At 32.8% G+C, this 14,947-nt stretch overlaps 1 protein-coding gene across 1 annotated transcript; it reads right to left on the reverse strand.

Annotated features, from left to right (window-relative positions):
* Nucleotides 1-6,320: 6,320 nt before the first annotated feature.
* On the reverse strand, nt 6,321-14,727 carry LOC143078295 (uncharacterized). The gene is made up of 10 exons (XM_076253196.1): nt 14,595-14,727; nt 14,120-14,244; nt 13,575-13,746; nt 13,140-13,263; nt 12,540-12,776; nt 11,724-11,827; nt 11,140-11,248; nt 9,774-9,903; nt 7,654-7,794; nt 6,321-6,519 (listed from the first exon to the last, which is right to left on the reverse strand). The coding sequence occupies exons 1-10, from the start codon at nt 14,648-14,650 to the stop codon at nt 6,392-6,394; spliced, it is 1,326 nt and encodes a 441-aa protein (XP_076109311.1). The 5' UTR covers nt 14,651-14,727; the 3' UTR covers nt 6,321-6,391.
* Nucleotides 14,728-14,947: the final 220 nt, after the last annotated feature.

The following is a 14,947-nucleotide window of genomic DNA, read 5'->3' on the forward strand; positions in this document are numbered from 1 at the left end:
TAAATGTTTTGACTAGTTTGTGATATCGAAAACCCTGGTGTAATAATTTTTCAGTAATACATAAATTTCTCTCGTTAAAATCGAAAACATTGTTACATACACGAGCGAATCGTACAAGTTGAGATATATAAACACCGTAAGATGGTGACAAGGGAACGTCACCATCTAAAAACGGATAATTAACGATAGGAAATGAAAAATCATCCCTTTTATCATAAATTTTAGTATTCAGCTTTCCATTAGTGATATAGATATCAAGATCGAGAAAAGGGCAGTGGTCATTGTTAGTATTAGCTTTATTTAAAGTAAGTTCAACAGGATAAATTTCATTAATATACATACTGAAGTCGTCATTATTGAGAGCCAAAATATCATCCAAATATCTAAAAGCATTATTAAATTTGTTTATCAGATGTTGTTTCGATGGGTCTTTGCTTATTTTTGTCATAAATTGTAACTCATAACAATACAAAAACAGGTCCGCAATAAGTGGTGCACAGTTAGTCCCCATTGGAATTCCGATAATCTGACGATATACGGAATCTCCAAAGCGAACAAAAATGTTATCTAGTAAAAATTCAAGGGCATATATAGTATCAAAGCATGTCCAATTAACATAGTTTTTTTGTTTATTGCTACTAAAAAATGACCTAAAAGAGTTTGAACATATATATTCACATTCTGATTTTTTGAATGCCCATTTAATTAGGGGTGTGAATTTTTTCTTAATGAGAATGTGAGGCAATGTGGTATACAGGGTAGAAAAATCAAAACTTTGAACAGATTCAAAATCACCAATATAAGCATGCAATTTATCAAGTACTTCCAACGAGTTCTTGACACTCCAAACGTAATTTATTCCACTATTTTCGAAGGCCTTATTTGAACAATTTATTATCAGGTTTTTAATTGTACCAAGTGTGCTGGTAAGAAGAATAGACAATTTAGTAGTTGAACAATGGCTTGAAGACGAAATAAATCTATATTTGTAAGGGGTTTTGTGTAGCTTCGGAAGCCAATACATAGTTGGGACTTTCATTGTATTTGGCTCTGCTTGTAAAGCGGTGGCTAAAAGTTTATGTTTGTTACAGATTTCGTTTTCTGAAAATGGAGTCAGTTGGAATGTTGGTGAATTGGTGATTTCCTTTTTCAGAACCTCAATGTAAAATTTACGTCAAACAATAATAATATTATTAGCAGTTTTATCTGCCGGGACAAAAACAAATTCCTTGGCTAGTTCTTTTAGTTTATGTTTGATACGAGAAATAGGTTTATTGTGGTTATTGTTTATAGTAAAATGTTCTTTAAAATGTTGAATACGTATATCAACTATCTTCATTACTGAATTAAAAAAAGAGTCCAAAGATTTTTTGTCAGCTTTTTCCCGTTTTATCCATTTCATACAGTAAGTATGGAGTGAGTCGTGGATGATATTACGACACTCATTCCAATTAATAATTGACGGGGACGATATTTAGGTCCTTTACTGAGGAATGATTTTAACTCTCGGTCTTGAACGATGTTAAGATCTCCTGTTATAACATGGGAAATGGGTCCATAAATATATTCGGAATTACTGCAATTACATGAAGTAGGTGTATTTTCACTGATATTAACATCTTTACACAATTGACTATAATTTAACACAAATTTCCGGGTAGATTTCTTGTAAATATAACAAATAAGAGGTAGCTCAGTATTGTCAAAATATCCAGGAATTTGTTCTTTAACAGAATGGTCGTTAAATATACCGGCAATATTTACAAAATCAAAGCCTTTATTGACATACTTAATTTTAATAAAATGTTTTTTATGATTTTCAGGGCGATCAATTTTGGGAAATAATTTAGAATAACAATATGCCATAATAATTTGAGCAATTTCATACTTAGGACTGCTATATGAAATTGTAAGATGTTATTTCATGTATAATAAAGTGAGAAAATGCAGAAGATAAGACCAAAGGACTCAAAAGAAGAAAAAAAATGATATTTTTTTTCTTCAAAAACGACCTGTTTGGTCACTCGTATTGGTTGTCTATGAATATAGTTCCTGACAGTTTTATGAATGTAAACTATAAGTGCTGTGTCTTGTAGGGGAAAATGTATAACTTAACATTATAAGTTATGTTATTTGTTTGATAGAGATCTGTGTCATCATTTCTTAATTTTTTTTACTTTTCGGATGGCATTATGGAAGGAAGTGTCAAAAATGTATGAAAGGCAAATTTGTCTACTTAAACAGCGTCAAAATCGTAGTTTTAAAAGTGCCACTTTTCCCATGTTACTAATAACGTTATATTTCATGTCATTAAGCAGTTCATATTTAGTAAGCACACGAGTTCATGTTAAGATGTACTACAGATTGCAACTCTTGTTTTATTTAGTAACTGTAAATCTTTAATCTGTGTTTGCCAAACAAAACAAAAATTTAAAAAAAATATGTCTTCACTGGGAACTCCAGAGCTGAAACCTACAGACTTCAGTTTAGCAGGGACGTAACTCTATTGACATTTTGCGCATAGAAACTTTACAGATACAGTCAGTGTAGTGCAGTTGTGCTTCCCATCGACATGTCTACTTAGCTACCGAATGATGCATCTAAATAATGACTGCGTGATACATTCTCCGAAATTTTGCAATCCTTGGTCATAAACCACACCCTTTTGTAGTAAGAAAAAGAAATCTATACATAAAGGTGTCGTCCTAAAGTTAAAAACGAACTGACTAGTGTAACTTAAAATATAAAGTTAAAACTTAAAGGTCTCCACACTAAAATTGTGATGGACACATAGACCTTTAAACGCAGGCCCTGTAACTGACGCTGTATCCTTCCTATCTTTCTTTAAAGTCTTTTTACACTTCTTAGTCATATACTTCTATTTAACAAGTATAACCTGACATTAGTAATATATTTCTCAATAAATCAATCAATACTGCAAGGCAATAATGAACAATTTTTATTACAGGTAGGTGCTTCATGTCCAGCGACAAATATATCAGTCATATTTGAAAAGATAGTAACACGTATGTGTTGCAAAACATTGCTTAAGTTCATTAAAAAATCCAGTTAATAGATCCTACAAAAGCATTCAAGAAGGATTTTTAATCATTGACGAATCTGCTTCATGTCCAACGACAAATATATCAGTCATAATACAAGAAGATAGTAAAATGTATGTGTTGAAAAACATTGTTTTAGTCAATTTAAAATCCTTTCAACGGATTCGTGTTTACCAAACAAAAATACGATGTATAGGAAACGTCTTAAATAAATCCTGATTTATTTTATTGCTTTTTTGGTGCTTGAATTCCACTTTCAGCACTACTGGCTTTTCATTGCGCACAGTTTTTTATCAGTAAAAAAGAAACCAACAACAACAACAAAACAACAAACAAATTGTAGCATAAGCAAAGTGAATAGGTCATTCATATATATCTGTAGTCGTTGGGATGCTGTCTCTTTGAGGGAAACTCGCAATTCCTTTGCTCCGTTCAGCGTGCACATGTCGTTTGCATACTTTTGTCGCTAGGTTGCTGTCTTATCGACATTTACCCCACATTCTGTTTATTGCACACTATATATTTTCAAACATGCAGTTTAAGATGTTATTTCATGTATAATAAAGTGAGAAAATGCAGAAGAGAAGACCAAAGGACTCAAAAGAAGGAAACAAATGATATTTTTTTTCTTCCAAAACGACCTGTTTGGTCACTCGTATATTGGTTGTCTATGAATATAGTTCCTGACAGTTTTATGAATGTAAACTATAAGTGCTGTGTCTTGTAGGGGAAAATGTATAACTTAACATCATAAGTTATGTTATTTGTTTGATAGTGATGTGTGTCATCATTTCTTAATTTTTTTACTTTTCGGATGGCATTATGGGAGGAAGTGTCAAAAATGTATGAAAGGCAAATTTGTCTACTTAAACAGCGTCACAATCGCAGTTTTAAAAGTGCCACTTTTCCCATGTGCCTAATAACGTTATATTTCATGTCATTAAGCAGTTCATATTTAGTAAGCACACGAGTTCATGTTAAGATGTACTACAGATTGCAACTCTTGTTTTATTTAGTAACTGTAAATCTTTAATCTGTGTTTGCCAAACAAAACAAAAATTTAAAAAAAATATGTCTTCACTGGGAACTCCAGAGCTGAAACCTACAGACTTCAGTTTAGCAGGGACGTAACTCTATTGACATTTTGCGCATAGAAACTTTACAGATACAGTCAGTGTAGTGCAGTTGTGCATCCCATCGACATGTCTACTTAGCTACCGAATGATGCATCTAAATAATGACTGCGTGATACATTGTCCGAAATTTTGCAATCCTTGGTCATAAACCACACCCTTTTGTAGTAAGAAAAAGAAATCTATACATAAATGTGTCGTCCTAAAGTTAAAAACGAACTGACTAGTGTAACTTAAAATATAAAGTTAAAACTTAAAGGTCTCCACACTAAAATTGTGATGGACACATAGACCTTTAAACGCAGGACCTGTAACTGACGCTGTACCCTTCCTATCTCTCTTTAAAGTCTTTTTACACTTCTTAGTCATATACTTCTATTTAACAAGTATAACCTGACATTAGTAATATGTTTCTCAATAAATCAATCAATACTACAAGGCAATAATGAACAATTTTTATTACATGTAGGTGCTTCATGTCCAGCGACAAATATATCAGTCATATTTGAAAAAGATAGTAACACGTATGTGTTGCAAAACATTGCTTAAGTTCATTAAAAAATCCAGTTAATAGATCCTACAAAAGCATTCAAGAAGAATTTTTAATCATTGACGAATCTGCTTCATGTCCAGCGACAAATTTATCAGTCATAATACAAGAAGATAGTAAAATGTATGTGTTGAAAAACATTGTTTTAGTCAATTTAAAATCCTTTCAACGGATTCGTGTTTACCAAACAAAAATACGATGTAGGAAACGTCTTAAATAAATCCTGATTTATTTTATTGCTTTTTTGGTGTTTGAATTCCACTTTCATCACTACTGGCTTTTCATTGCGCACAGTTTTTTAAACAGTAAAAAAGAAACCAACAACAAAACAACAAACAAATGGTAGCATAAGCAAAGTGAATAGGTCATTCATATATATCTGTAGTCGTTGGGATGCTGTCTCTTTGAGGGAAACTCGCAATTCCTTTGCTCCGTTCAGCGTGCACATGTCGTTTGCATATTTTTGTCGCTAGGTTGCTGTCTTATCGACATTTACCCCACATTCTGTTTATTGCACACTATATATTTTCAAACATGCAGTTTAAGATGTTATTTCATGTATAATAAAGTGAGAAAATGCAGAAGAGAAGACCAAAGGACTCAAAAGAAGAAAAAAAATGATATTTTTTTTCTTCAAAAACGACCTGTTTGGTCACTCGTATATTGGTTGTCTATGAATATAGTTCCTGACAGTTTTATGAATGTAAACTATAAGACTAGTGCTGTGTCTTGTAGGGGAAAATGTATAACTTAACATTATAAGTTATGTTATTTGTTTGATAGTGATGTGTGTCATCATTTCTTAATTTTTTTTAATTTTTCGGATGGCATTATGGGAGGAAGTGTCAAAAATGTATGGAAAGGCAAATTTGTCTACTTAAACAGCGTCAAAATCGTAGTTTTAAAAGTGCCACTTTTCCCATGTGCCTAATAACGTTATATTTCATGTCATTAAGCAGTTCATATTTAGTAAGCACACGAGTTCATGTTAAGATGTACTACAGATTGCAACTCTTGTTTTATTTAGTAACTGTAAATCTTTAATCTGTGTTTGCCAAACAAACAAACAAAAAAAAAAAATATGTCTTCACTGGGAACTCCAGAGCTGAAACCTACAGACTTCAGTTTAGCAGGGACGTAACTCTATTGACATTTTGCGCATAGAAACTTTACAGATCTATACAGTCAGTGTAGTGCAGTTGTGTTTCCCATCGACATGTCTACTTAGCTACCGAATGATGCACATTACACATCCAACAAGTTTTCTTCGTATACATGATAAAACCTTCTACAACGAAGTTTAAAGTCTACAAATCATCTGAATTGTATTATGGTTAAAACAAAAATAACTGTGTTTGCTGCATTCGGTTAAACTTTAACCAGTAACTTATTTTTGTATTCAAATCTTAGAAAATTGTTTTTATGTGTTTCCCATTATCAAGGAGAATACATTCTAATTGGAGTTACTGACAACTTTTCTGTCGAGAAAAGACGACAATGGCCCTATTTAGTCAAAACGTATACAATATTCGAAATCATACAAACCGTAAAAATCACAGTTCAAAAAAGAAATCATAAATAATATATTCTTTAGTTTCAAAATGATACAGATTCTTTTTTATGATATGAAGGATTATTGTTCAAGATTATGACAATGTTGTATTAGCGTTCTTCAGAAAGAAGGTCCATTTCTTTTGTTGCCATGGTTGCATTTTGTACCATCCAAATGAGACATCACTAGATGCTGTTGCAATCTTTTGTTTAACAATCATCCCTACAACATTTAAAATAACGCATAAGGCCAAATAAAATAATATGGGTGTTTCCTATTACATCTTTGAATAAATAGGATAGGTTGGTAGGGATTTTTTGTTCACATTGAGTCTATGGGAGAGAAATTCTGTTTTTAACATCAGCTCTAGCTTATTGAAAAATGACAAAAAACTTTTACGTAGTCTATTTCAAGCTTAGCTTAAAATATAGAGTAGGTAGGGAAATAGGAAACACATATATTTTTTATTTGGCCGAATAAATTAAAAGCGCATTGTAACCAAATATTTTTCCAAACATATATAAGCGCAACTAAGAATGAAACTTTTGTAGTATAGTCCAATCATATGGTAAACAAGAATGTGTCCATATTACACGGATGCCCCATTCGCACTACCAATTTCTATGTTCAGTGGACCGTTCAGACCCAGGGAGAGACGAACGAAAGGGCGGACGAACGAACGAACGGACGCACAGACCTAACAACATAATGATCATAGGTGGGGCATAACAAAACTCTATTCCATATGTGACTAAAAAGTGAGATTTGCTGCACTTGGCAATGCTATTTGTGATATTGCTTACATGAACTCTCAGTGATAAAAAAAATTGAAATGCCAACTAAGAAATATAGACTTGAAAATATGGTATATACCCTTAACTTTTTAAAACTATTTTAACTTTTGCTTTGTTTTGTTTTATAGTTTTAACTTTTATTAACTCATCATAGATACCAGGATTGACATTTTGCACAGCAGACGCGTGAATCGTCTAAAATGAGTATTCAGCAAACAGTCAAATAAAACCGTTGAGTTTTAAAAAAGTTAGAAAAGTTTGCTGATTGCTGATAATGACGTTTATTTCATACGTTATAACAGATGTCATTATTTTTGTTTCTTTCCTTGGTGATTATGAATCATAATAACTGATGATAAAATCGGAATAAAATCTAGTATACCAGGGGCGGATGCAGGAATTTTCGAAAGGGGGGGTGCTAACCCAGGGCACCCAGGGCAAAGGGGGGGGGGGGTGCAAAACATATGTCCCGATACAAATGCATTGATCGGCAAAAATAAAGGGGGGGTGCGCACCCCCGGAACCCCCTCCCCCCCTGGATCCGCCACTGTATACCAGTTACCTTTTGGTACTGCACTACAGCCTGCGTGTGTCTCAAAAGATGCTGCGCTGAAGCCTGGAAGTGTATTATTCAAGTCACGTGTATCAAGATATGTCTGACGTGTGAAGCAGTGGGTAAAAGCTGCTGCGTCTTTGTTGGCTTCTGTTCATTAAAAAAATGAAGATGAACTAAAATATTTTAGGTACAGAAAAAGTATACAAGGCGTTCATTATCACTGAACTAGTATATATTTGTTTAGGGGCCAGTTGAAGGACGCGGCCTCCGGGTGCGGGAATTTCTCGCTACATTGAAGACCTGTTGGTGACCTTCTGCTGTTGTTTTTTTCTATGGTCGGGTTGTTGTCTCTTTGGCACATTCCCCATTTCCATTCTCAATTCTAAGATTTTTTACCGACAGGTTGAACATGGAAAAGATTAACTTATTTTCATGTAATAATGATAATTATAATAAAAGATAATAAGAAAAAAAAAAATAAGCTAAGTTAACAGCACAAAAACAAAGCAATTCTAAAGTTTTATAAACAATAAAAAGGCAACAAAACAATAAATTTGTTAAACGGTAATCATTGCGCCATAAATCGTACTTTATTCAAAACGCGCTTACGATATTACTGGCCGTCGTTAAACTCTGATGTTATAGATTGGGTAAAGTCTTGCGTAATAAGCATCCAACGTAAGCGACCACAAACATTAACAAAAGCTAGATTAATGTCCATGCCTGTCCCCAGTCAACCCTTTGAAGCCGTTAGTACTGATATTTTAGGACCAATGCGTAAGACTGTAACCAATGGAAATAAATATGTACTTGTATTCATTTGTTACTTGACCAAATTTATAGAACTAATACTTGTTAAAGACATTACCGCTGTTACCGTAGCAGACGCCTTTATAAAGAATGTCATATGCCGTCATGATACTTTTGTAAAACTTTGCAAGGTCTGATCGTGGAACGAACTATTTATCAAACATTGTTCGCGAAACTTGTCGTCTTTTAGATGTAAAAAAAAAACACAGACAACTAGTTTTCATCCACAGTGTAACGGTCAGAGCTAGCGAATGATGTCAACTATAGTGAATTCTATTTCCAAGCGAATTGATGATGACGAAAGTGAATTCTATTTCCAAGCGTATTGATGATAACGAAGACAATTGGGATCGATTTATTATTCCGTTCATTCAATATTCGTACAATACACCTTGTCTTGACAGTATTTTTTTCTCATGCACACATGGACGATATCCTTGCTATAGATAAAAGTTTTGACAGTTTTGATTTGCCAGTGACTTGCCGTGATTATATAACTCGTTTATTGGAAAATCTGGACAAATCACGAGAAGTAGCCGTAGAAATTATCAAGGAACGGAAACAACAAATGATAACAAAAGCAAACAGAAAGACACATGAACTACAGTTCGCTGTCGGCGCTATTGTGTACATTTATCGGCCAGTTGTCACTCCAGGAAAGCATCGAAAATTCATGCGACCGTGGATTGAACCATACTATATTACACAAAAACTTTCAGACATTCATGTTAAAATCTACAGTAAATCAGATGGAAAACTAGTCAAAAACCGAGTTCATGTCAACCGTTTGAAACATGGGTTTTTATGGCATGGTAGGCCACAGGACCTTGAACCTCCCCCAAATGTAGATGCCACTGAGCCCGCTATTCAAGCAGATGAAGAAATTCTCCCTTATTTTGTAGATTATACTGAAACACCCCAGGGTGTGGATAATGTGTCTCAAAATGGTGACCTTCAGAATGATAGTATTTCTGAAAAATTGTATGAGGTAGAAAAAAATTTAAGAAAGAAATATTTTGATGGTAAATGGTATTACCGAGTGAACTTTTAAACATACTGCAATATTACAAAGTGAAATAAAAAAGGCAGACGTACGATGATGTAATGATTTCCATTTCCGTTTCAATGGAAAAAGTAGTCCGAGATTACTCTGACGTCCAACGGCTGTTTTGTCACACAAGCTGGAACCAAGTTCCCAGCTTGTCTGGCAAAATAGCCATTGGACGTCAGAGTAATCTCGGACTATGGAAAAAAAGATAAGAATAAAATGCATGTCCTACATTCTTTTATGAAGATATTATACTTAAGACACTTACTATCATTACTGGTGCCCTGTTGCTCTCCTTTCCTTAATGTTTTCAACTTGATTTGCCTAAGGTTTTCATGGTATCCAGTGAATTCACACTCTGGAAGTTCCTCAGAAAATCTATGTTGAAGATGAAATTCCTTGTAAATAGAAATATATAAGCAAACTAAATTAAACTGAACATTTTATAATCTATATTTTATACAATATATATATATATATATAGATAGATACATGTACCATGATTGTGGTGAAATTGGGGTCAAAGCTCTTATTTGGCATTACAATTAGAATTTAAAGATGACTTTTTAAATAACACTAGAACACACCCGTGATATCGCGGGTCCGTGACTGAATTAAAGTATATAACTATGCGCAAGCCTTATTTTAGTATTAGTACTGTCATCTGATAAAGTCATGCCGATTATAAGATACACAATTTTCTCTGCTTTCAAATCTTTCTGTTTGAATCCGTCGAACTGGAACTTACCAATTATTGGTAATAATAATTATTTGGAAAACAAAAGGTCCTGGAATGGAGTTTTTTTTAATCAACAGCATTGTCCTATATTAGTTATAAATAAAGTTGAATTCTTTGATTCGCTATTTTACGTCATGCCCGCTTACAAATTGAAACTTATTTTTAGTCCAGATTTTTAGTATTCGTATTGTTATCTTAGAAAGTCTTACGGATTAAAATACTAACAATTTGACAATTAAGTAGTGTCAACCCTGTGATTATGACCCGTGTATATAGCATATTAATCCTGAATACACCGTTTGGTGGTGCGCCTGTCAGATGCGGAACGTACAGATAAGGTAATAGGTAACAGGTGATAATACTATTGGTATCGGTATCGGACTCGACCCGGAACTTCCTTATTATTGGCAATATTAATTACGTGGAAAACAAAAGGGCCTGGAGTGGTGTAATTTTTAATCTACACATTTGCACTATATTAGTTGTATACAAAGTTGAATTCTTTGATTCGTCGATGACGGCTGACAAATTGGACCTCGTAATTTTAGTATTATAGATACGTATATATATAGTAATATTGTGATAATCAGGAAGTCACATGGTTAGCATTAATAAACACCTCACAATAATTTCTAAATTTCAAACACTCATTTAATTTGCAACAAATCTTATAATATTTATAATATCTCTCTAGTTCACTACATGGTTCATATACTTCAATATTCTTATAAAATAAGGACCAAAGTTGGAATTATTTGCGAGGGAGCCTTTTATTTAACTGTCATACATGCACACTCGCAGAGCCGTATAAGATTTGCTTATTTCCGCGCATTTTAAATTTGTTTCTAGTTTAACGTCTTCATATACAAACATACTCATAGATAAAAATAAGTACCTGGGGTGATACACTATTGTATTTTAAACTAAGTGTATTTACGATGTTGGTAACTAAATGTTGGCTCTCACATTCTAGCTTTTGGATGTGCTGCATAATGTCATGTGATCTGTGTAAACAAACATGCAAGTTATAGTTCTAAATATGTACTGAATTCCTCTGGTAACACTAAATGTATTTGAGAATTTAACTTTTAAGAGACAAACAATGGCGTGGTACATGTGTAACAAGTCAAAACACAATTTTTAAAACGAGAAATTAGTTTATTTTATTTTTGCACTATGATACCAGAGACATATATACACATGTGTGTATATATATAGGTCTCTGATGATACCAAATGTTGGAAAAATAATTAAAAAACGGGTTTCACTTTACAATTGTTGCCATTAAAAATAATTGTCTTCACAAAATTATACATATATATCATTTTAGTTAAATTCTACATACTTATTTTTATATATATATATGTATATAAAACATGATGTTTGAATGATGCCATACTACTAATCCTATGCTTCCGATTTATAGAAAAAAAAATATCCTCTGAAATTAAGGATCAAGTTGGAGGTAGATAAGCTTACCTTTCAGTGTTAACAGTTGACAAAACTCGCTTCAGAAAAATAAGTCCACTCAATATCTTTTCGTTGAATCCGAATTTTAGACTATCTAGAATTTGACTTTCCAACTGTAAAGAAATTATTTATAAATTACTCGTATAGTATGTAATAATGATAATTATCGCACCGCTGGTAAAATATCACGTTGTGATTGGGTTAGCGCCGTCACGTGGTGACCCCCTACGAGACCGGTAAATTTCATAGGGGGTTGATGACGCGTAAATGGTGACGTCATCTTTTTAATGTTGATGTGTTTCATTGTTAAATTTTTCAACAAAAAGCAGCAGAAAAGGTTCAGCGTGCGATAAAATCGTTATAAGGTTAACTACTGACCCCCTACAGATCCATAAAGGGTGAATAAAATCCATAGGGGATTCGGCCCTTATTGATTTTACTAACCCTCTATTGATCCGTAGGGGGTCAGTATCGAACCATATAACTTTTAATAGGTGGGTCACAGCTGACCCCTTAATAAAAATGTGTACTAGTTCAGTGAAAATGAACATATTTATAAATGAACAAAAATAAAAAAAAATCATACCAGACTAACAAACCCCAGAGGCTCTTAACTTTTTTTCTCCTTTCCAATTTTACTGAGATCGCAGTATCGGTAAACGGAAAATGTGGTTCTCATATTTTGATTTTAAATTCATGTATGATATCATAGTCTTGTGGAATAACTACGAATAATATTTCCATCTCCTCCCCTCACCCAGATAATTCTTTAAACAAGGGATTGTGATTACTATTTATTTCTTATTATCATTTATATATGTGTACCTGTCTCACTTTATCTTTGGCCACACTTTCAGCATTTAGCAAAGTTTGATACTTTCCCGTAGTCTTAGCAGATTTCTCCATCTTTCTCTCTAACTTCTCTTGAAGAAACTCAATGAAATCCTTTCTCCGCTCATGATTTTTGGGCGAGAATTGGTCTTCATATTCTGCGAAGAAGTTTTTTTTACGCTCAAGTAAGTCTGTAACAAATGTCACCTTATCGTTGATGAACCAACATTTCTGAAGAAAAAAATATAAACTATCAAATGAATAAAAATTAAATTTGTTGCAAAAGTCTTCAAAACAAAACAAAAGTATTGCTTGCGGTTACTACATTAAACTTGAGAATTATGGAACAATAAATTAAATTAAAACACGATTATAAAACAATGAAACAACTGAATAACGGAACGACTTTTATTGTAGGACACTGCGATAAGTCTTTCGGTAATTCAAATATTTTCCGTTTATTCTGTTGTAACGCTGCTTTGGTTGTTTTGCTGTTTCGGTTTGTTTGCTTTTTTATTGTTTGTTCTACTGTTTCGTTGTTTCGCTGTTCCATATTAATTTATTGTTACATCAAAATTGTTGACGTTATTTTACCTTTTGTTGTTCCTGAAGTTCCTGGTAAATTTTCTCGTGGTTCTCTATTAATTTCTTTAAATCTTGTACTTCTTTGTATTCTCTTACTTGTTTATACCGCTTGTGGCATTTTTTCTCCGTTAATCTAAAATACAACCGAATTGTATTAGAAAAGAAATGAAAAGGTGATTGATAAATCATACTCTAATTTTCCACATAAATCTCTCGAACTTTTGTGTTTTCCGCATGATTCCATTTTATTTCTTCGAAACGGATTTCTAATTTCTGAAGCAGCGATAAATGTTATCCAAAAATAAAATTCCCAAATTTCTGTTTTAACTTTTGTTTTTAAATGTTTTTCGTTGAAGCGAATACAAACAAAATATTTTCAGACAATGACAAATCTGAATTTGTTAAGATAGCATGTTATCCGAAAGGTAAATTCTTTGAACTCACGTTTCTTTTGGCAGAATTCTGCCTCCTACTATCATTTTCTGGAATTTGTCAAGAATCAACCTGGCAACTGATGGCTTAGTGGATTCAGATAGTGACCAATTCTCCTGGGACTCGACAACACTGAAAACTGTCTCAGTCAACGTGTAAAATAACTCGTTCATCTTAGGAAACACTGCAAAGATATTACATTGTACATTGCTTAATCATTTCAGAAAAAAATATTCAGTAGCATAAAAAGATCACCCTGTCTGTAACAAGGTGTTTTTAAATGTTGGTCAATGACAGAAGAATTCACAAGCCTTTAAGTTTTTCATAAAAACATCAATTTGTATTTATCTCCCTATTTTTTTTAATTAAGGCAAATAATAAAATCGTGTTCTCAGATAAAAAAAAATATATATATACTAAATTAGGGAAGTTAAAATTCTCAAGAAAATAATTGTAAAAACAGGATTTCTTACAAAAATAATCTTGAATATTTTGTGTTTTTCGAGATAAAACATCTTCTTTGACATATGTAGAAGTCTTTGGCAACACAAACTTACCTTCATCTATTTTATAATCTATCAATCTCTTCATGATGCTGATCATCTTCTCCATACGTACTTCATCTATTGTTGGATCAAGATGGTCCTCTAGCTCTTCGCACAATGTTGTAAAGTTATCAATACTGCAATTCGAAAAAATCCAATCTTAAGTTACTATGTACTTACAGAAAAGTTTGAAACTGCACGGTAATTGATTGCATGGATGGGGTTAACAGCATAAAGAATGATAGGCAAACAATTCAAAATATAGGACAAACAATATAAATTGAGAAAATATGTGAAGAAAAAGATAGGAATTGAGAATAAGGTTAGAAATAAATAAAATTAGAGAAAAGAGGTATAAAAAGTTCAAGATTAATGTAATGAATCAAAACTCGCAGATAAAAAAAAAATAGAAATATTTAACCAAAATTAATTCTTCGGTTATCAAATTTAATGATGTAGAGAGGCAATGTCAGTATACTTATCTTACCGGTGATATGGATCGGACATAAGCCGATATATATCTGGTATTAACACTGAATTCATTTCTTTATCTTCTTAAAAATCAACGAAAATATCCTGGAAATATTTTGTGACTTTCTATGGCGTAGTGAAGGAACGTCGCTACAGAGAAGACAGAGAATGACGACAACGTCATAGTTCTATTGCTTCGCCATTGGTTGACCATGTTGACGATGTCGAAGAAGCAAAGACAATTGACAAAAGCTTCTTGTACAAATATGCATCTTTATTATTTTCCTTTTTTCTTTAAATTAGAAAAAAACTTAAATATTATTATAATTATAAATTAAAGTTAACCCAGATTTTGAACAGGAATTAAAT

The sequence above is a fragment of the Mytilus galloprovincialis genome, chromosome 6 (genome assembly GCF_965363235.1).
Source record: "Mytilus galloprovincialis chromosome 6, xbMytGall1.hap1.1, whole genome shotgun sequence".
NCBI classification, from domain to species: Eukaryota; Metazoa; Mollusca; class Bivalvia; order Mytilida; family Mytilidae; genus Mytilus; species Mytilus galloprovincialis.